General features: G+C 40.9%; 1 protein-coding gene across 3 annotated transcripts in view; it reads left to right on the forward strand.

Moving 5' to 3' along the window:
- The window catches only part of CHRDL1 (chordin-like 1), a 34,893-nt gene extending 21,971 nt beyond the window's left edge, over window positions 1-12,922 (forward strand). Inside the window, exons 4-12 of one of the 3 annotated variants that reach the window (XM_009866966.1) lie at window positions 1,110-1,255; window positions 2,240-2,333; window positions 2,976-3,043; window positions 4,335-4,509; window positions 7,750-7,954; window positions 8,399-8,403; window positions 9,465-9,632; window positions 10,780-10,869; window positions 12,060-12,922. In XM_009866966.1, coding sequence (XP_009865268.1) covers window positions 1,110-1,255; window positions 2,240-2,333; window positions 2,976-3,043; window positions 4,335-4,509; window positions 7,750-7,954; window positions 8,399-8,403; window positions 9,465-9,632; window positions 10,780-10,869; window positions 12,060-12,190 — 1,082 coding nt within the window. In that variant the 3' untranslated portion in view covers window positions 12,191-12,922. The remainder of the gene's footprint in view (window positions 1-1,109; window positions 1,256-2,239; window positions 2,334-2,975; window positions 3,044-4,334; window positions 4,510-7,749; window positions 7,955-8,398; window positions 8,404-9,464; window positions 9,633-10,779; window positions 10,870-12,059) is intronic. The other 2 variants (XM_009866967.1, XM_009866968.1) reach the window with 2 other exon arrangements.
- The last annotated feature ends 10,487 nt before the right edge of the window (window positions 12,923-23,409 follow it).

Raw genomic sequence — 23,409 nt, forward strand, 5'->3', positions numbered from 1 at the left:
TCTTTTACATGAAAGCCCAAACCCACTGAATGAAATTTCAGCTGTGTTCCTAGAAATTTGCAGTGATTTGGGCTCCAGGGAACAAACGCTCCACTGTTAGTTCCACAGAGCTCTTATTTGAAATGTCTTTTCCCATGCTGAGATGCTAAATTCATGTGAATGTAAATGTATAGTGCCAGGTTCACTGCCCAGGAGGTATCAAGTGACTTAGATTTCACAGGTAAAGTAAGATCCCAGTGCACAGTTTGTCAACTCCTAATAGGTACACAATCGAGGGGATGTTTTAACATAAGGTATGGATAGCTTTATGTCTTAGAAGGAAATTTAGCCCATGTGGTGCAGAACTTGATATGATCTTGAGTTGAAACAAGAGGTTCTGGGGTTGAACTGACGGTGCCAGCTTGTGCACTTTGTCGTATGCACTGAGCTCTGCAAACAAAACGTGCTCATTTGCACATCTGACATTAAAATGCATGTCAGAGAACAAACACTTGCATAGTACATAGTTTTCTCTCAGAGCAGTTCCATCATCAGTATCACTACTTCTCTACCAGAAGGTTTGTGCACGGAGTCATGCGTGCCCTGTGGCACAACCGGCCAACCTGCTGTCCTGGTTTGAGCTGAACTAACTCATCTATGGGCTACACCGCTACAAATCATTAATAAAATGATACCAGTACTAAAAAGGGGGAAACCATGCTAAAACAATACTACTGATAGTGGGAATCTGTGTCTATACAGCATTTAATGCCTTCTACATTAAAACATGAAAAAGTCATGTAAATAAAACAAGTGGGCACAGAACTGCACCTACCTGTCCTGAAACCGAATGCTACAGCAGACAGAGCAGCATGAGATGTGGCCATCAGCTGCAGTTGATCATCAGCATCCTGAGATCATCTGGGACAGTCAACTCTAAGGGTGAATTATTAAAGTTCAGCCAAAGTTAGCAGCATGAGAATATCACTTATACTTTGTAGCATGACAAAACCTGTCCTCTTATAAAAAAGCAAAATGAGGGAGAAGGGAAGCTTTTCCTCCCCTGTCTTTGTGATACTGCGAGTCGTCAAGAACGGTTGCGTGAAGTGTTCCTTTCCCTTTGCTTCCAGAAGACTCCCTTTTCTCAGTGAGCAGCAAAATCACCGGGAAATCCTGTGAATATAATGGCACCACCTACCATCACGGCGAAATGTTTGTGGCAGAGGGGCTTTTCCAAAACAGGCAAGCAAACCAGTGTGCCCAGTGCAGCTGCTCAGTAAGTAACACGATTTGACGGAGCCCTGCTCTGTCTATGCTTCATTTCTCCTTTCTAGAAGACATGACATTAAAATAGAAGCAATATATAGCAAAGGCTGGGAGTTGAGAATTAATGAGTGCTGAAACTCATGGGAGTGCTCAGAGCCAGTCTGCAGCACCTGGTAAATGCCAAGCTGCCTCTTACTCAAACACAGTGGACAAAGCTTACCCTGCCAAGCATCTGTCCTAAGCAAGCTTCAGTGCAGAGGCAGCAGGTAAAATATTGCTACTTGGCATATATAGAATATTTCACTTCAACCTGACTGGAAAATACAGCATTAAGCCACTGCCTGGATCTAAATTAATTGGGACTGATTTGATAAGTAAAGAGCCTCACAGACTGGGAGTGGACAGCTCAGTAAACTGGCAGTGGGCCACAGAGCCATCCCTGAGGTGTCACCAGTTCAAATTCAGTATATTTGAGCAGTCACTGAGTGACTCTTCCGAGACAAGGTCTGAAATGAAACATCCCTCTCAAATCCAGGCAGCTCTGGACCTTCTCTGATGAAATCATCATCGTATTTCCCATCAACTACAAATTTAACAGTTCAAGTACTGAGCAGACTTTATGACTTTTAGTCACTGGTAACCTATTCCTCCAGTTCAATGTTAAGACACAGCAGAGGGAGAGCAAGGAGGACAATTTACACCGGGTGATTTTAGTACTGACGTCAGGTACATTTGCAGCCTGCAATAATTGCAGTTCTTCTCAACACACACTTTTACCTCTTCCCTTTTCCTCAATTTTTTTTTAATAAAGGGAGCTTCCTCTGGATGACAACAGATCTTAGAAAAGCTATTCAGACTTTTAATTGGTCTCGTATTTTGCCTTTGCACGCTAGAGTGGCTTTTCTCTAAACACACATACTAGATCGGAGTATGCACATGCAATTCCAGAAGACTTGATGATTCCTTCTAAATTCTCCTTGTATTTTACTGGCAGGAAGGAAATGTGTACTGTGGGTTGAAGACTTGTCCCAAATTAACTTGCTCTTTCCCAGTTTCTGTTCCGGAGTCCTGCTGTCCGGTTTGCAGAGGTAAGTTCAAGTACAATCACAGAAGGAGAGGCTCTGAATTTACTCGTTTTTTTTGAAATGAGGCATAAATAGGAAAATCCCAAGCAAATAGATAGTAGGACAGGAAATTTGCAGCACAATAAATTACTTACTTTTTCCTCATTTGTATATTACAATGTTACTTATTAATGGTTATACTTTAGAGCCGACTGCAAAAATTTAATTCAGAGTTCAATTCTCAAGTCTGATGTCAGTTGAGCAACAGTAATTGTGCTCATGGGTTCCCTCAGCCCACAGTAGATGGAAGGTCACACAGTTTAGCCTTCCTCCCTGAGCTGAGCTACGTCATGTCTCCTCACCTTCGCCAGAGATCACATAGCAGATGGTTGCTGGAAATAACCTTGCCCATAGCATCTAGTTAAGCCACATAAATCTGATAAAAATCTCCATCCTGAGATCGCGTAACATTTAGGAAGAAATCTGCCTATTGGTCTCTGCAGAATCCAGTACAATAAAATGAGACTACAGACTGGTACTTCTGTACACTGATGCAACCTTCCCCCTAAGTTTAAGTGTAAAGCCGGGTGAGATTTCTCCCCTAAGTATCTCCCAAGGTGTTGCACAATCACTCCTCTAACTGATACTGCTCTGCTTCACGTACAGGAGATGGAGAATTGTCATGGGAACATTCCGACGGAGATATCTTCCGGCAGCCAGCCAACAGGGAAGCCGTAAGTGTGACCTACAATTTCAAGACATATTTTCCTGCTGTGCTGTGCATGTCACTACGTTGGGAGGAAAGAGAAAAGGATGATAACAAGTCTGAATATTTACTGCTTCATCCTGGGGTTCTGTGAATCTGGCCCAAAATAGATTTCTTCCACTTCTATGAACTCCTTAATAAACCTGAATTTATATTTAATGCTGAATTATAAACTCTCTTGAGCTCCTGCGCACTCTGGATTTAGTCTGTGTTGTATATGCTCCGTAAGACTAAAATTCTACAATGTTTTGTTTGCTGTGGGAGCATCACTTTTAAATCATAATTGCAAACACTTCCCAGTTGACGTATACATATGTACATATTTCCTTTTGGGGCTTCACTGCCGCTGGGGCCAAGAGTATCCATTAACAACTTATTCCTCAAGAAATGATTTTTATAACAGTGTTCGGAGAGACTATGAAGAGCTTTTAAGCATTAGGTGCACTACATAAGTACCTGGACCAACAGATCGTTGGGTTAGTGAGAAGAATTATACCTTATAAAATAACTCCTGTAATATGTACTTCCTTGATTTCTATGGGTAGTTTGGAGAATAATTCTCTGAAAACAATCAGTGGTTTAGCTCTAGAAAACATGCTGCACACTACTACTACTTTCCTTGGCAAATAAAATGAAACTTCCCAGTCTGTGAGACAGATTCTAGTAAGGTTCTGCTCACTCTGTGCAAGGCTTGCATGAGAGTTTAAAGCTGAAACTAGAAGCCTGACAGTCATTTTGAATGTCCTTTGCCCCTGGAGTGAGGAAAACTAGGCAGGCTTACAATTCTTCTCATCTAATCTTAAAGTAGCGTAGACATCAGTAAAGTAGACATCTAGCTCTGAACAACATTTTTAATATATGGAACGAAATAGGCATTTCTAGGTTGTGATTCATCTCCTCATGATATAAAGATCCACAACAGGTCAGGTTCTAAAAGTGCTTCTCTGTCCATTGACTTGATTAGGGACTTCAGGTGAGCAATTTAGATAAAGACACTCACACTGACGCACACAGCCTGGTGAGATGAGTTACAGATGCGAATGCCTAGAGGACTTCATTACCGTGTGACCTGGGTTTAGCTAAAAACCCAGTCCTGTTAACTATCTGCAAAACGTGAATGGCCTTCATTTAGTACGGTACTTTTAATGACACTTGATGATAGTGGCAATACTCTTGCCTGTGTTAAGCTTCTAGTACAGCCTCTTTGCCCGTGCTCATTGGAATGAGACATTAACTTTCCTGCTCTCTTCCGTCTCCAGAGACACTCATACCATCGCTCCCACTACGAGTTGTCACCCAGCTCTGCGAGGCAGGTCGTCAACATACCACGATTTCCCAGTGCCAGGAGTAACCGTGGAGTCCTCCCGGATCCCCAGCAAGCTTCAGGGACAATAGTACAAATCGTCATCAACAACAAGCATAAGCATGGACGAGGTAAAGACAAGTACTTCTTTTAGTATAACTCTGGGTCAGGAATCAGTCCCTATGACTCAGAAAGACTTGTCAAAATACACAGCAGAATCTTGGAAATTCACACAGGTATCAAGAGACTCAATGCGAATCAGAGAGGCAAAACCCAATAAGCTATTGCGGATACGAAATTAGCTCTTGACTGAGATGCGTGGTGCCCACACGGACAACAGTGCATTTCACTCTGCAGAGGCACCACACTACCGTGGTGTGTAATTGCTTTGTGGGGTTTAATTCTAAGAACACATCCAGTGGTTACCAGGGATGTGTTTTGTGCCGTAAAGGGCACCAGGTTGCCTTTGCACGGTGACTTGTCCAGCAGGAAATTGTTTGCAGTCTCCTATTTCATAACTTTAGCAGCTGTAAACAGTGCGTGTTCGCACTGCCCCACAAACCTCAGACCGTAAAGCTTTGCCGTGGTATCAAGAGCCTCCAAGGCTTAGCAAATTTTTCTCAAGAAAGACAGTATCATGATTTCCCCCATCTTCAACTAGTTGTCTGAGACGGTGGGATGCTCAGGGAGCTTTTCCTCCTCCTCCACAACCAATACTAGAGGCAGAGTAGGGAATTAGCCTGTACTGGATGCCTGAGGTGTAAAGAGGCAAAGTTAACCAAAGTAATGAATCTCACTCTAAGAACACTGTAGTGTCTTCTGATAATATAATATAGGACATATTACATTATGGGGACAGCAGAAGTTTGAACCCATATGGCAAATCTTATCCAAACACGACTAAGTCCAGTTCCTGCTGCATCACAGGAAGGACAAAAATAGATGGAAAATATCAATTCTGCGGTTCGTAGGACAGCAGGTTTCATACAATAAAAAGGGTGGGATGCTCCTGTCCCACAGTGGGGGTACCTCAGAGAACAGAGGGCTGCAGGAACAGGCCTAAGAAGCCATAGAAGAAATAGCTGTAAAAATGCATGTTCAGGAAAGCATCTATCCACAAATACCAGTCAGCACGCACTTAGAAACTTCCCACAAAGAGTTAAAAGCCCTTGCATTAGGGCCAACTAATCTTTTAAGGTATTAACTAACAGAAGGAATGTTGGCCATAGGATCTTTATTATCCACCTGAACAAGCATGAAAAAACATTCAGATCATGCCAGTGTTTTATGCTGAATCTAAGAGCAGGAATCTCCGTGCCGTGCAATATCTTTGACATGTAATTCACACATCAAGACATCATCAAAGCAATTTCTAACTGATTTGTTTCAGCAAATAAAGAGCATACAGACGAATAGCATATTTCTGCATGCAGTAGATAGTAACTGCCGCAACTTCAGACACTCACTGCCTGGAGAGTGTCTGAGAGATGCCCGTCATGGAAAACAGGAATGCTGACCCTGTATTTTCTTTTGTTCTTGTGCAATTAACATGGGTTTTATTAATTAATGCACATGCCTCTTGAGATGCTTTTCAACAAGTAAAAAAAATAGACACACAGCAACTCTCCTGACATGCAGATACTGTGCAGTTGCAGAGATTTATCATTCTAAACATGAAGAGCACTAAAAGCAGGGCATCAGGGAACTCGAAGTTATTTCCTGTATTTTGGCTTCTACTGGAGGCTTCATCTGCTACCTCAGAGTAATTATTTTAACTACTCTGTGCTAAACAAACCCTTAAAAAAGAGAGAATATATATGTACACAGTGTCATGTATTATCCCTTCCCCTGTCAGGGAAAAATCTTGGAATATTTATGCCCATAAAGGATCTAGAGAACTCTGGCTGGGAAATTAAAGTCTATATAAGCATTTAAGCATGTAAGAAGCCTGTGAGCAACTGAGTACTTACCAGTTTTCTCATTGATATTTTTTCTCCCATGTTCTTACTATACAGATAACACTGTTTGCTTTTATTTGAGAAACAAGACTTGCTCCCTATCTCTAAAATAAAAACATGACTTAAGAAAGAGTTAAAAAGTAGCGAATTATAAACCAAATGATAGCATAACCCCATGAAAGACAATACATTGCAAAAGACACTCCCATAAATCTCAGTAACTCAGTAAAGTATAAGCCAGTTGGTCACATCTGTTACCAGTTAGATGTAAATTTCAGATTACAGATAAAAAATAAATTGCTTTTGAAAGTTACAGGCAAAATAGGAACATATTTTACAAATAAAAGCATTAATAAAAATGATGGCATATTAGAAGAATTGGAAATATTTACAACATATCTTAGTTTTACTTCAGTTCCTTTTAGAAATTAGGCAGTGCCCTTTCTTTCACCTTGCTAGGATTAGTTTGCATTTTTCTTTGTGTTTATAAAATATTTAAAAAGAAAGAAGTAAGGTTTATAGGACAAATGCAAACATGGTGTAAAGTGATATAATTCCCAGTAACTACAGGGTGACCCAAACTAGCTTCCACCAGGCATGGCTTTTTCCACTCTCCTTCTGTCAGCTGGATTTCTTTGTCTCCCAAGGGCACTGATGAATAAATCTTCTGAGATGCTTAGATGCCATTGGAATGAAAATTCCAGTCCCGTGTGCACCCTTCCATGTTAATATTTTCTTGTCATTCCAAAAGCCAAATGTTTCTATATACGTATAGACATATATATTTACACAGAGGACATTAAACATCATTTTGCAGCATTCCCGTGCTTTGTTCTGCGTGTTGTGTAGCGGGAACTCTCATGCAAAAGCAATAAAAGGCCTGGGTGGCACTACTCCATCCTGCCGAGAGCGGGGCTCTCCCTGCAAAAGCCACGTGGAGCTGACGGTAAGAGAAGTTGTGCAAGTGACCCAGTAGCAAACGTCATGATCCTGGCATCTGCAGGTTCAATTCTAGCAGCCAGAGCCAGTGGAGCGGGTTGTGCGGACTGAGGAGGGGACGGAGGAGGGAGTTTTGTGAGGTTAATGGTGCCTGACTGAAACACGTGCGCTGGGGAAGAGCTACTCAAGTACTCGACTCAGTCATCTTCACTGTTCTCCAACTAGTGAGGGACACCAGTGTCAGCAATCGAGGCAAAACGACTCAGAAAAGGATGATTACAGGCTCACGCTCAAGTAGCAAAACTCTGAGTTAAATTTAACAAGCAGAGAAATGGGCCAGAGACACTAAAAAATAATGTATAGAGGCACTGCTTTAAGTGAATGGGCATGAATCAAACAAATATTTGTAGAGAGGTAGCTGGTGAACATACCTTTTCCAGTTGTACTTTTTCTTCCTTTTCTCTTCTTTCATAGTTTGTGTTTCAAATGGCAAGACATACTCCCACGGTGAATCTTGGCATCCTAATCTGCGGGCCTTTGGAATCGTAGAGTGTGTGTTGTGCACCTGCAACATCACCAAACAAGAATGTAAGAAAATTCATTGTCCAGAACAATATCCCTGCAAATACCCTCAGAAAGTAGAAGGAAAATGCTGTAAAGTCTGTCCAGGTAAAACAAAGTTGATCACAGACCACCTTTTCGCTGTGCATGTTAAGGGGCTGATCTGATTCCAATAGCAATAGCTGGTAGTCTGGCATCCTGACACTCATTTCCAAAGAGAACATTACAGAAACGTACCCAGAAGGTTCATTACTGTCAAAAGACCCTCCATCCATTGAACCTTCAAATCATTTCCAAGCTCGAGAATTTTGTGTGGAGATAATAGCATTTCTGCTTTTTAAAATGCACCGGAAGGATTCAAATGCCCTGATTATGAATTGATTGGTGTCAGTTATGTAACTTAATCCTTAAAATAAATAGTAATCACAAATTTAGCATTGTTTCTATGCGGCACTAATGATTAAACTTATGTAGACGTTACTGAAATCAATGCCTGCAACTAGTGAAAAATCTGCTAATATGAATCTGCCAATGGTCTGCCAAATGAACAGACGCAGGATAGAAAGGGTAAAGGAGTGTCCCTTCCCTTCTGTGCCTTTAAGCTTCTTTTCTAATCTGTATGGCCCATTTCTGCATTTGGGTGGAAATGCTCTGAGGAAATGAGGTGTTCAGAACTCTTCCATAGAGTGCACACTTCCCATTTTCTCTTGCTAGCGTTGCTTACTGGGGAAAAAGCACGGTGCAGGGGCAGAAGGCAGGCAGGGGCTGCATTATCTAGATCCTTTTGGATGCTTGTGAATCAGAGATCCACAGCTTTTATTGGGCTCATTTGAGATGAGGTCAGCAAAACCTGGCTAACAGGCTTCAGTAGAAGATTTCATAGCAAAAAAGAAAGTTACTGTAATTTTCTTGGAAAGTCTGTGTGCCGGTTTTTAAGAAAGCTGAACCTCTTCCTGCGGTCTGTCTTGTCTGTGTGGAGACGTATTAATTGTTAGGTTTTTCCACAAACAGCAGTCTGAGTTTCTCAGTTGCATCATCTCTCCTACATTCTTGTCCAACTTCCAATTGCCAACAGATTAATTACAATTTCTACTTACACGCTCTATGACTTGACCAGGTGGGCAAGAGATAACATGCACTGTGGCCAGCCCAGGCTTGCACTGGCCAGCTGGCTGCTGCTGAGCAAAACGCAAACCTCACAGGTTCTACCTGCCCTTTTCCTCAGCAAAGCCTTAATGTGGGTCTCTTCACTCTGTCCAACCACCAGTTTTCATTTAGTTATTTTATTACCTCTGAGACTTCTACCATTACAACCAAATATGGTTGAGGAGCAGACAACAGGTTCAAAAATCATGAGGAGTCTCACAGACCGCGTGGTTTTATACAGCTCATTTCCTTATGAAACTAGATTATAAATAGGAAAACTCTCTTGCCACCATGGACAGGCCATAAGAACGTGGCGGGATAGAGCACTCTTAAATGTCTGGGGCTTAGCTGGAGATGGATTTGTGGGGCCATGCAAGTGAAGATTCTGCTTTTAAACTAAACCTGCTTAGCTATCGGTGTCAGGTAATTTCTGGAGAACTTGATTGCAGCTGTAGTATGTGTTTTGGGCTTTTTTTAAACAGAAGAAGTGCCAAGTCAAACCTTTGACAACAAAGATTACTTCTGTGGGAAAGAGACATTTCCCGTCTATGAATCCATTTTCACAGAGGAAGGAGAAACCATCAGAAAAATTGCAGTAGAGACTGAAAAGCCACCTCAAATCGAAATACACGTGTGGACAATTAGAAAAGGTGAGTTGAGAAGTCCTTTCTTTACACAGTATATTATCTTCCATTAAAATCCCAGGACACTTTACAAATCCAAGCATCTTGATACTCCCATTCTGGGTATTTAGGATATCGCTACTACAGCCACTCAAGTTTTGCTGTGTAAAACTCATTAAAAATACTCAAAGCTCTAGTTCTGCAAACTCCTGCCGTTTGTTGTGAGCAAAAGCACAGCAGCAAACAGGTTGTCAGTAATACCCTGTGTAATTTCTTGCAGAGAAATGGGTAGTAAGGTTTGAAGCGAGTGCCTGGAGGTTCGTATTTAGGTTGGACCTAAGCTTTCCACTGAAATCGGTCTGCCCTGTCTGCCTTCGCAATGTCAGGCTACATTCTAGATACTGTGGTCTAATGTAGGCAAAGAATGTGTTAAGAATGGAAACAGTATCTTTAACTATGCTAACTGGTAAAGTTAGAAAAAAAATTAAAAAGCACTCAGAAACCCAAGCACTTCTGCAAATCCTGAGCTTTTAGTATAATAAAAATTATCTCCAGCCTCCTAAAAATCCTGTCTACTTAATCTACTTCAAGCAAAAAGCGTGTGATCCTCATAGGAAACCCTCACGCAGTGCAGCCCTTTAAATGGAAACGCTACATCTCTAGAACGCACTCTCAAGCACAAAGCCGAGCCCAAAGCGTGAGCAGAAAAGAAGTCGCGGAGGATCGAACAGTTGATAACCACCGTATGCCTTCAAGGAGCCACAAAGCCTTGTGATGGTTTGACAGTGATGCTGCCTGCTAGCCATGACAAAATGGCATCTGGCTGCAAAAAGATAGTGTTTTTCTCCAAGATGCTGGGATTTTGGTTTCTCTTGTAATCTTACATTTACTCATACTAAGGAACAGCTACATTGGAAGAGGATTGGAAAATTCTCACACCCCTCACAAACTCTCCACAGTCGTAAATCCATGAAGGATTTATAGGCGAGTAGCAAAAAAGGGGGATGGCAAACAGAATAAAAAAGAACAGGCTGAAAATCCATGTAACTGGTAAGGATTATGTCGCAAGGTGACTCAACGTGGCAGTAATTCTACACAAAGGCAGGGTAGCAACTCAGAGTTAGAACAGCAGGCACATTTCCAGTAACCTGCACTTCTCATTTCTTTGCCAAAGGGATTCTGCGTCACTTCTATGTTGAAAAAGTGTCCAAGAGAGAATTTGAAGAACTTCCTTACTTCAAGCAGATAACAAGGACAACCCCTAGTAAGTAAAATTCTGACTTCTTCAGGTTTCTATTCTCCATATAATCATAGCCTTGAAAAACATTCTCAGCAATTTGAACATTTAAACAGCAATTTAAAATATGGGTACATGTATCAGTAGTTCACGTCCATGCTGTCTTAGTCTCCTGCATTTTGATAAAATACATACTGCCATAAGTCTGAAATCAAACTGGTGTAAGCACCGCAGCACAGCTTGGATTTATTTAAGTAAAATGTCAAGTTACACCAATTTTTTTAAAAGTCCCTTTTTAGAAGGGAAAGAAAAAACACAGAGATGACTAAAGGAGTTTTCCTATATACATATATGTTATATTTGAAAGAGCCCTTTTCCATGTTCTTAACAATACCCTGAATATTGAAATCTGTCTTTTAAAAGGAGATGTAAGTCTTTCCTCACACCGGGCTCAATTTCTTTTTGAAGAAAATTCCAGCTTGGTATATGACACTTAATTTGTTAGCTGAATTAACGTGTAGATATTTTTAATTCCCACTTCTTTGCGTTACAAGTTTTCATTTTTTTCTGAGGTCTCTCATTAGGCAAGAAAGTATTTTTCCCAGGAATAATATGTTGTTGATAATACAGGCTTAGTGAGAAGCTGTCACCTTTTCATTTAAAAAGTTTCCTACTTTTTAGGTGTCAGTCTTCTGTAAGTTTGTCATTGTTATCTGTAAAACAGCATTCTAGCTACCAGGACAGTGAGCGTTTCTATTAACATTATTAAAAAATGTATAGAAATACGAATATCCAGCAAACACAGTTTGTATTACTCACAGGTGGGCAGAGTTCACAGTACATAAAACACTTAGACTTGTTGCTTCCGAACTTTTAAATACTTTGGTTTACCACTAGAGTTACATTTTTACGTCACTGTCATAAAGCAGAGTATCCACTGTGATAAATGGTTGAACAAATAGGGCCAGCTTACAGCACTAGTTGATTAAAGAGAGGAATAATATTCTCATCCTTGTTTATTATTTCTAACAAAGTTATTTTGCATGGAATATGTTACGTGATTGTAAGATACTTCGAATATTTTCCATGGGAGGATTGGACATTCTCTCTTTGACCATTGTGAATGAGTTGGTCTGGAGTGTGCTTGTAAATGTCTTCGAAGTTCCCGATGCCCTTTTCTAAGTCAGTGTCTGTCTCCTTTGTATTTTTGTTTTCAGGCCAGTGGAAAATATTTAGTGAGGGAGAAGCTCAGATCAGCCAAATGTGTGAAAGCAGAGTGTGCAGGACCGAGCTCGAGGATTTGGTGAAGGTTTTGTACCTCGAAAAGTCTGAAAAGGGTCACTGTTAAGAGGGACAGCACTGGAGGGAGAAACACAAGAAAACTTATGAAAACTTGGATCTGCAGCTGGACTGCAGGCTTATTTTGCTTAAGTCAACAGTTGCCCTAAACCCCAAAACTATAATGCAGTAATTATTCACATCATGCACAGCAAATTTGCTGCTTTCTGTGTAGTGGTCTGTGTCAACTGTTCAAATATCTTCTCCAAAAGACTAGGAGGCTCTGTGTTACTAGTGGGGGAAGGAGAAAGACAGACTGTACTTTCCCAGAGTTGCATTTCTCGACAAGCTAAAAAGACAAAACAGAACATTTTTTTTTATTGTTATTTGGCAAGTTATTCAAACTAATGAAAGGAAGGACACCTAATAAATATGCAAGAGCTATGGAGAGCATTATTTCCTGTGCTGCATTTATAAGATTTCTGGAGTTGAAAAGACTCATGGATTATTTTTTTTTTCTTTAATAGTGGAGAAAAATACAAGTGATACAGTACTTGTGTTAGAAACATCAAAACCAGATTTAAACTAACAAACTCCTAAGCAGCCTGCCTTTGGGATGATGTCTTGTAGTTGAGCAAACCAAGTCCATAAACGGAACAGCAGGTGTTAGTGGCAATCACTCTATTTTTGTAGCAATTTGAGCAAATGTTTGCTTTTAAGTGGTTTTCACTGTTTCCTCCACCCACTTCTCTAAAAAATGTGAAGTGTAAGCTCCCTATCATAGCCCTAATAACTTCATCCTTCTGGGCCCTATTAACACATGGTCTTGGCTGATAAACTGCCTTCTAAAGTGTCGTGGCAGAAGGTGGCGAAGTACTTGCAGTACTTTTCAAAACACCTAGAGGGTTAAACCTCCTGATTAATAACTCCCTAAACATTGCGACAGTGCTTAATTTATTTGTTCTGAATCGTTACATCTGCATTTTTCTCAATTCGCACATTCCGAGGACAACTCTCTCCCGTGACAAACACCAAACAGCTACGGCAGTTGTGGGAAAACTGTTATCTTGGTGAAAAAAACAAATCTTGAGCGATTCTGTTAAGTATAGCACATCTACAGCACATTTAAGAAAGGTGGCTCTCACCTGCAGAAAAAGTAGAATGTCAAAACTGTTTTCTCTGAAGACTCCCCAAAATACTGCACTGCCTTGTGGCTGCCACGTTGGATTAAATCCCAAGAAGCAAAGTGGTTTTGCCTGCTTTTGCTCCCGTTTTCTGCTTCACGAGCAGACAGGGATACTACTGTTCAAACACGTGCTAGGAAACGAAGTTGCATGGAAACGGTCTGAGCCAGGGGCTGAGTCTTCGCAGGGAGTGAAATCAACAGTGACAGCAAGGATTGGGAGGTTTGTCATCCTGCCTGCGATGGGGTGTACCCGTTCCTAAGGGGTGAAGGTGTGGGAGAGCTCAGCGTTGAATGCCAGAAGCCCATTTCAGGCAGAGCTTCACCGTTCCGATCATCTAATCAGTCATGAATTAACTTTATCATTCCTGTGGTGAAAGCATTGGAAGGAAGAAGTTCTGAGGAACTGTAGCAATCTGGTGGGAAGAGCAGCAGTTGATTCCTCACCTCATGGGCACCGTCTGTAGCAGTAGCTGATGGAAAACGATGAAGAGGAAAGTGTACAGTGTTTGTATTTTTATTTTTTTTTAAGAAGAAGAAGAAGAAGGCAACCTGCTTTTTGTATTTGTGACAGGACAGGTGGAATCCAGATTGTGTATTTATTTCTTTTTTAAGAAAAGCAAAACAAAACCCCAAACACATAAGCATCATCTAGTAAAAATGCAGTGTTGCATTTTTCCAGTTTCTGGTCACTTAAGAGAACAAAATACACAGCGTCATGTTTTTCATTCTCTTCGTGGGAGGTATGTCTGTTACGGTACTTATTTATGTACTTGTTGTATCACTTTGACCTCGTTTGATAAATTAATAAACTCTGAAGTTGATAATAAAACAGGATGTTTTGTGTATGATGCTGTTTGGTCATGTTTGCAGCCCTGTTGCTTCAGGATTTGTTAGCTGGGCAACAATAGTATGGTGGGGAGACAGCATAGGACCTGCAATATATAGATTTTCTGCTTAGAGATATGTTTGACCTTTAGGAAATACCCAATTTAATTAAGCTTCCACCTACCCAGCATGATTAATTTTGAAAGTCAAAGCATTGACATCCATATATGGAAATCAAACGAAGAAATGAAGCATTGACAACTGAGAGAACAGTACAGGACATATTGTTTTCTGGGCAATACATATTCTGAAGCTCAGAATTAGTGGGGAAATATTGATGGAATCAGTCTGTGTGAATGATTAAAAAGAGATGGTCTTAAGAAATATAAGAAAAAAGTGTAAAACATTAACTTACACATGCTTACTAGCAGTGTACTAAAACAGAGCGTATCAGCCTTGGGAAAATCGATTGTTCAAACTGGTTGCACAGTAAAAGCCCTTGGAATCCGTCAGTACACCAAATCTGAAATTCAAGAGGTCCCTCCATGAAATCAATTTCTGTAATTTCATCACAGCCTGCCTATTCATCTCAGTCACCTTTTTATTTTAGCAAGGCATCTGTTACAAGAATCCTTTGCGCGAGGATGCGCCCCGGGCACGCGTCCCTGCTCTGCCCTGCCCTCCCTGCTCCCCGTGCCCGGCCGGGCTTTGCCTTGCCAGGCCTTGCAGACAGAGGGTCCCTCGCAATCAGGGTTGTGCAGCCGCATCCCCGCTGAATGTATTCCCTTGATTTCCTAACACCCAAATGCTTTTTAGCAGCACGCTACATCTGATTCCTCACTACACGCCTATTCCCCCGTCACTTAACACAGTTCATCTTCGACTCCACAAGCCAGGAGGGGCTGGGTACCGAGGGGAGAGCCCTGTTCACTGCTGTTTTCTTCTGAAATTACTTTTAAATATGCCTACACAAGTACAAGAGAAAGAATGTGTCAGCCTAACACTCTCATCTTCATACACTCTCCATTAAAAAAAAGTCAAGCCATTTCACAATTCAGATGATGAATACTTAGAAAATAATTGATAGCACATGAAGGATTTGCGTAATATTGGTGTGCTCTGGTGCCTATTGTGTTATCCATCTAAGATAAAAGCCAAGATTTTGGAGATTTATTGTGGGAGGGGTGAAAATTGACAAAGTTAATCCTTATTTCCATTTATTGCTTTTGTTTCGGGTTTGAAAAATGTCCTCATCTTCTGATCTGAGGTTTTGGAGTGTTTTACTTCTTGGGTGAAGTATGTCTGCAACTGCATGAGTATATGAGTACGAACCCACAACCCTGCCCTTCTCACATAACACCAACCCAACTGTGAGCAAGAATGCAAAGCATCCAAAGCAAAAACAAATAATTGATTTTAACCGGGCAAAACAGTTTTTAATGCAGACACACGGGCTGACAGTTCAGCGTGTGCAGAAAAGGCAGTGCGCCTGATTTCACTACCACTCCAAGTAAAAACTCCCGATCTGTCCTTGAATGACCTCAGCTCAAGAGACAAACTGCTGCTCTAACAGCACCCCCAGGTAGCTCATCCTGCCATCAAGATTGATTCTATCTCCTGTGGATTTACTTCTGCTTCTCTCTTGCTTATTTGCTTGTGTCAGGCTCACAACACCGCAAAACTAGGTGTGTTAAAGCCACGATAAATTAAAACTGCATTTTATTCCCACTGAGGTAAACAGCAAAACTCCCAATCCTTTTAGTCCTGAAGAACTCAGACATTCTGTGCTGGCATCAGACACATTTCAGTGTATTTAGTGTGTACCAAAGGTATATTTTATATTTTTCACAAACAGATTCCCCGCCACTTCACATTCCTTAGCCAGTTACTCCAGCCTGTTCTCCTCCAGCTCAGTTCTCCCCAACAGGGAGGATGGGAATTTGAGCCCTGACTTTAGAGGTGTAAATAGGAGCCACACGACGCCGAAGGTTTATGTACTGAGGCATTTTTGTTCCACAAACAGGCAGATTCAAACTTTTTAAAACCATTTGGCTTGAAATTAATGTGGTATTTATTTTCATTTCCTGTACTAAATTGTTGTGCAGCGTGGCCAGGTTGTATGCTGCTGAATATGCAGTTTGAGGTGGCTGCAGTTCAACAGAGACTGAAATAGCTCATATATATCCTTTTCGTAGAGCATTCAGGGTGGAATGGGAAATGCTGTAGAAGCATCAAACAAGAAAAGCGAGTTCTTGGGTCAGTTTTTTCATTAGCGAAATTAAACGATATTTTGCAGAAGTATTTATAGTTAGGGCTGTATAACTACCTCGTAAACTAACAGATGACAGTCACCAACTAATCAATCTTCACAAAGTTCTTCCTAGAAAAAAGGAAGATTGGATTGTAAATACAGTTATTTAGTTAACAGAAAATTATTCTTAAAGACACCTTTACAGCTCCAAGTGATGATATGTTCCCAAAAGCTGTGTTTTGGTATCTGAGACCATGCTTTCAATTCTGTGTTATTAGAAAACGTTTCCTTGCTTTGAATGCCATATTATAAATTCCTATAAACTAAGTCTCACAAAATCCTTGGTTTTACATCTAGCCAGACATTGATATCCTTTCAAAAATGGTCCAATGACAGCATTAAAAAACATTAGAGGATGTTTACAATCGGAACTGATTATCCACTGAGCTGAACTTTGCCATTTGTATTCATGCAAACCAGTTGTAAAATCATGCAACCAAATCTCACCCAGTAGCTCTTCTCCCACACTTCACACTATGTAAATTACTATAACCAAGTCTAAATTTAAGAAAAAAAAAAAGAAAAAAAAGAAAAGAAAAAGTTATTTAGAGCTTCAGCAAATGTGCTAAATTTCTGGAAACAAAAACCCTGCTGCTATTTTGTTTGAAAGGCTTAGTTTATAAATTATGGATTATCTTCACAAGTGAGAGGAAAAAAATGCAGATTTTTTTAATGAATTCAAAGAACTTTGTGCTTTTTACAATGGAGTCTCTTTTATTTTGCAGTCCTTAATAACTGATTCAATTGATAGTAATGGCCAAAGCCTACAGAGACTTAAGAACTTACAAAAGCTTTTCCCACCCTGATTCTTCTCTTTAATTCAAAGTCAGATATTATTTAGAGACCTTTGCACTGATGAGTCCCTGCTGAAGAGACTGGGCTCTTCCCATGACATCAGCTTATAACAAGCTCCCAATTTCTTTATAGTCAGCATGTGTTGGGAATTAGTAACCCCGTCTAAACGATGTCCATGATGAGATCACTCTAATTAAGACAAAGCTATCATAACTATCACGCTCGTGATGATCGCGGCTCATATTAGTACATGGAGTTCCTAAGAAAATGTAGTCACTAATTTACTTTTAAAGCAAGAAGTTAAGCAAACTCTAGAGAAATGGAAGAGCAGTGGAACTCTTGACAATTGCAAAACTGCATTTGAATACTAAATGTTGCAACCTGGAGCTCTTTTTCCCGGTCTCCCCACCAAGCCGTGTGTTTAAGAGACATTTTATCTTTCTATCTATCATTATATATTGAAAGAAGCATTTCCTAGAACAGCATCTCTAGAATGATGCTCCAGCAGACTCAATCTCCTGGAAGATTCTTGAAGCCATGAATCCAGTAACAGCCAAACGGGCTTCTCCAGATCTTGGATTACACAGTTCAAAGGTACCAGAAACTCACTGCTTGCCACTCTTCCCTTAAAATACATTTCCCTGTAAATCTACCTAATAGTCACAATAAACTCTGACTCGTTTTGTGAAACCCAGCAGAAAAAAGATACATCAGGCAGGATTTCAAAGGAAATTACGAGATCAAGTTCAGTGTAAATCAGTCTTTTTGCACATTAGAGAGACACCTGACACAACAGAGGAATGAGCACTTCAATCTGGACAGGAGGCACAAGAAAAAAAAAGAAGAAAAAACACAACATTGTCTCGTTTAAGAGTAAGGAGGAAGATTTTTCTCATCTTCACATTTTCTTTTTAAATTGCAGCTTTCAGAGTCATTGCAATCATTCATTGCTACTCCTGCTGAGCAACCCGGGAAATCTTAACAGATTTCCAAACAGGTTCCCAGGGGACTGCTTAGCCCAGAGGGTTAGTAAAGAGAGTAGAGTAGTTATCACTTGGAGTTCTACTTCAGAGCAACAGCATAAACCCAGCAGAGTAGAAAATACATCCAGAAAATACATCCAAATACATCAGAAAATACATCCAAAGACCTCACTTGAAAATAAAGATTGCTCTAGTCCATTATATGTGAAAGGCAGTCAAGGTGAACTCCCTGATTTCTTCCCAGGCTGCCTCAATCAGCCGATGCATCTTAAAGCCACTGTCACTGGTCTATGTTACCTGACATATATTAACAAAAAAAAGTAAAAGTCAAAAAATACAGACTTGTCCCGTGCAGCAAAATAGCCTAATTTCTACCATGTGTCTCCTCTCTACCAGCATCCTTCCAGTCCCAGAGCTAAGGACACATTCTTCTTGTCCCTATTCTGCTCTGAAAACAATCCAGTAAAACAAGATTTTGTGACCAAAAAAAAAGCAGGAGAGCCAAAATGAGCTTTCTAACAACTCTTGGTGCCTTAGCTGGGAGAAACTCTGTGCATTATGAGCTCTGCTACCCTGTAAAGGCCCAGGTCTGCAATATCTTGTGAAAAGCCCGTCTGCCCCACCAACAGCATATCTGCTATTTTCACTCATTCACCCACATTTCACCCAAAAGAAAGTTGGTGATTAGACTTGGGAGACCTCAGAATGATGTTTGACAATAAGCTTTTGACTTAAAAGACAGTCCAACAAGTTGAAAGTGCATTTAATTACTTTATATGGATCAAAGGGTTTTCCTTTCTGACAAAGCTTCAGGTGCCACATAATCATAAACTTTTCAATGTGAAGGTTTGACTACTGCATATGAGATGCCAAAATCTGGGAGGAAATGAGAAAATTTGACATAAACCCTTTGAAATGAGCTTTTAAGTGAGTTAAAATAGACTGATATGCTCTTTTTTTACATCTTAAATTTTGCCTCATAAGCTAACGACTTTGGATGTGCTTGTATCTCTTTTGTCCATTGTAAAATCTCATTAACTCCTCACTGGAAAAAATATCTTCTGCTACCTATCTTGTATAAAAACTAATTTTTCCAACATAATAACAAATAAAATAAGATGAACACTAGCTTAAGGCAGTGATGGAACTCTTTTATGAAGTGAATAGGCGCTCTCTGCCAATACAGTCTGTTTAATCACAGCCTAACATTTTAATTATGTATATAGCTAAGCAGACTTGCTTGCATTGGCTTAATTATTCTGCATGATAATATGAACAAAGGGCCTCTGTTAAAGTAATCAACAAAAATTTTAGCTGGCTGAGTTTCCTCCAATGTTCCAAGAGCAATGAAAGATCTGATCATTAAGCATTTACTGCCCCTGAGAGCTATTTTAAACCTGTTCCCTTCATATCACAGCTGGCCCTTTGAGTAGCTTCAAATTCTTTTTATCTGAAAGCCCTAGCAAAGGCAGAACAAAAGACCATTCCTCGTTTGGAGCGAGCTGTCTGTGTCATCTGTGTGATGTTCACTAGCAGGAGATGTCTATCTTAATGAGCTTTTGGCCAAGAGACAGCGCCGCTACTTTCTAACTTTTGTCCAGTTCACAGGACTTCTGATGCAAGGAGCACTGGATGTGTTAGAATTGTAAATGAGCCCCAGCGACTGCACATTGCGTAAGGATCCCACAATAACAATTAAGCAATAGTCTCTGCTGTTGTGGGCCTCTCCTGCCAGATAATTGACCACGACGGGAGCTATGCAGAGAACCCACGCTGAAGGTGAGGACACACAACAGAAGCGAAGGTTCATTATCTTGCAATGAAAGGGAAGTTAGCACCAATGGGAACTGGGGTTTAAAAGACCAAAGGGTTAAAGCTTTCACATTTCGGAGGCCCTCTGCCCAACAGAAGCCGAATGTTTTGAAATACACTCTGTTTTAGCGGGCCCCGGGAATCAGATCAATGGTAGCCACGCAAACACTCCAAACGTACCCACATATATGGCAGAAAAGAGTCCAAGAACGCCAGAAGGTTGTGCAGAATGTCCTATTAAAATGGGCTGTTAGAATGTGTTATTGAAAAGCTAAACGTTCTGTCACTGTAAAAGCTTTCCATGTAAAATGTGGAAGCTCGGGAAGAAAACCAGCGTATTACGACAAGGGAGGATCATTCTGGTACCCTGCGAGAGTTGAAGCCCAAGGACTTTACAATCCTCCTTTCCTCTGCAAATGTCTCTCATCAGATATCATTTCCCATCACGCAAAACCTGCTCTCACAGAGATGACACAACGCAGGAGGACCTGTCCGTGCTGCATCTTGAGAGATACAGCTCACAGAACAGGGATGGGGGGAAGAGAACTACAGGAGTCATCCAGTACCACGGTGGGCATTTACTCAATTCCTGTGTTGAGTCATTTTTTTTCCCAAATATTCACTTTCTCCATGAAAAAGGAATTTTCCTAACTTCCTCCAAATATGCCAAAATGTCGTTGATAAACCCAGCAAGAAAAAATTCAGGACATTCTAAAAATCCATTAATTTATTATATGAGAGGCAGATTTACCTGGGGAAGGGGTGAATAGGGAGGTCTCCTGTTCTTGCAAGCAGCCCTATGGAGCATATGCTTCATCCACGTGACTGAGCAGAAGTTGTAGCGCTGTATAATCCCCACGTCACCACCATGGCTAATTCAGTCTCACATCCAGCCTGGGCCAGTATGATATTCCTCCTGTCCAGCACAGTGTTTACTCCTGCAGCTGTACTCATTTGGCACGCAGCCTTCTGCTTCTTGCTCTGCCCGGAGCATTCTCTTCTCTGCCCCTATCGCTCCTGCTAACAGGCCTTAGCATCTTCCTGAGGTTTGTAACTCCTCCTTGCCTTTCAGCTCCTCTGCCCCTCAGACGTTCTTTTTACAACATCTTAGTTATGCAGTCGATCATATCCGTGAAAAGGCAGCGGTGACGGATGATCATTTTGATTAAACTCGTGCCATACAGACAGAGCGTAGCTGAAGGGAGCAAGTGCAGTGTCGCACTGTACGGTGGGGAGCACTAGTCCCGCGAGCTTATCCCACTGTTCAGAGAAGTGCCTCTAGGTGACAGTTAAATTGTTCACATGCTACATCACTGAACAAGGCGATAGCAAATATACATTTCTCAAGTCATACTCGTTAATAAAGTCAACGCCATTCTAGAACTGACTATTCCCAGGATCTTACTTCCCTCATCTACATTCTAGTCCAGTCCCTGAAGCTTCTCCCTTACCTCATCTGCATTTTTCCTCATTATTTTCCCTTTCCACAAATTCAATTAGCTTTGGCCATCAATTCAAAAATGCCAAAGGCTACAGAAGAACAGTGGGGTTTTCCTGTAATCTTACTGGCAAGGGCTGATGTTAAAAAGTTTGCTGAAAGAATAAAAGGAAAACCAAAATGAGGCAAAACAATGACTGAAACTCCTACAATGCACCTGTGGTTTTACAGAGCTGGATGTTTGTGGGTGGTTATTCTGCTTTCCTCAGATTTAGCCTTCTGAGACACAGACATTCACTCCTGATAGGAGATGGTGAAAAGGAAGGAAGCAAAGGAGAGGGTGAGAAGAGAACTTTGACAGTTGTGCAGACGGCAAATGCGAGGAAAGGATCTATAATGGAAAAGAAAGGGTGAAGAAACCAGTACACCAGCCTTGTCTTGTGTCTTGCTGAACAGCTATCGTCGACTGACTTTGCAAATTCTTGAGGAGTTTCCTGCACAGCACTTCATTATTTGTTGCATGCAAGCCTTTCTGCTGTGGGCTTGGCTCCCGTGCTTGGCTTGTTTCCTCTGTAGGGTGAACCATATTTCCAGACATACTTCCCCCACCACAACCGTTAAAGCGGACTATGAAATATTCACAGCCACACGCCCAGTCACAGCATAAAAATGATTCTCTTCAAACATCCACAAATGTCAATACATATTGCGTAGTAATGGAATGATGCCCTTGGTGAAGAGGGGAGAAATCTGCCAGTCCTACCTACAAGAGCTACACTGGGCCAAACCCCAGCTTTTACAGCTCAGCTTTCCCTGTCATTGAGCAGATCATCCCCAGCTCACGCTGAAACAAAAAGTCAAGACATCTCTAACTTCATTGTTCCAAAAATGCAAATCCCAGAATTTATCAAGATCATCAGATTTTATTTTTGGGCGGTCTGAAAGTACCCATGAAGCTCTGGAAGCATCCGAATCTCACCAGAAACTGCACAGAGAAATATTTTCTCATACCATACATTTCTCTGGCCTGCAAATTCCAAAAACTGTAGCTAAATCGAGTTTTCTCACTGAAGTTATTTTTTATCATAGAATCATAGAATGGCCCAGGTTGGAAGGGACGTTAGAGATCCTCTAATCCAACTCCCTGCCATGGGCAGGGACGCCTCTCAACTAGATCAGGCTACTCAAGGCTTCATCCAACCTGGCCTTGAACACCTGCAGGGAGGGGGCAGCCACAACCTCTCTGGACAATTTAATCCAGAGTCTTGCTACCCTTGGACTGAAGAATTTTTTTCCCAAGATCCAACCTAAACCTATTTACCTTCAACTTAAATCCATTTCCCCTTGTCCTATCGGTGGACCCTTTTGTAAAAAGTCCCTCTCCAGCCTTCCTGTAGGTTCCCTTCAGGTATAGGAAGGCAGTTACGTGATTCACATTCATTTATTAATCCTGCCATCTGAAAAGATAGCTCTCTATTAGATATGTTCTGATCTTCATTTGGAACCATTTGATTTGGATGAAAAAAAATCCCAATTCTCTGTAGCATGGTAAAAGAAAAAATCTCTTCTGCCAGCAGACTTTGCAAACACTGCTGCAGGAGAACACTCGTGGTAGTTCAGAGTGTTAAAAACAGATTATAACCTTATGTGAATAAGATATTCAATAATTAAAACCCTAATAATTTTATTTTTGTAATGGGACAGCAAGAAAGAAGCCAATCAGACCTGATTTCTGGCAGTATGCAGTGTTAGCATTCTGGCATCATTTTGCATACACAGAGATCCATCAAATTAGAAACGACGATCATTAAAAGAGCTTAAAAAAAATAAACTTGCTTTCACTCGAGATAATAACACTTCTCCCCACCCTGAAAAAACATCCTTTTATTTGTCAAGTCAGGAAAAAAGGTCATGACAGTTTTCACAAAATTTGGACAAT

This window comes from Apaloderma vittatum, unplaced genomic scaffold (genome assembly GCF_000703405.1).
Source record: "Apaloderma vittatum isolate BGI_N311 unplaced genomic scaffold, ASM70340v1 scaffold283, whole genome shotgun sequence".
Taxonomy (NCBI): domain Eukaryota; kingdom Metazoa; phylum Chordata; class Aves; order Trogoniformes; family Trogonidae; genus Apaloderma; species Apaloderma vittatum.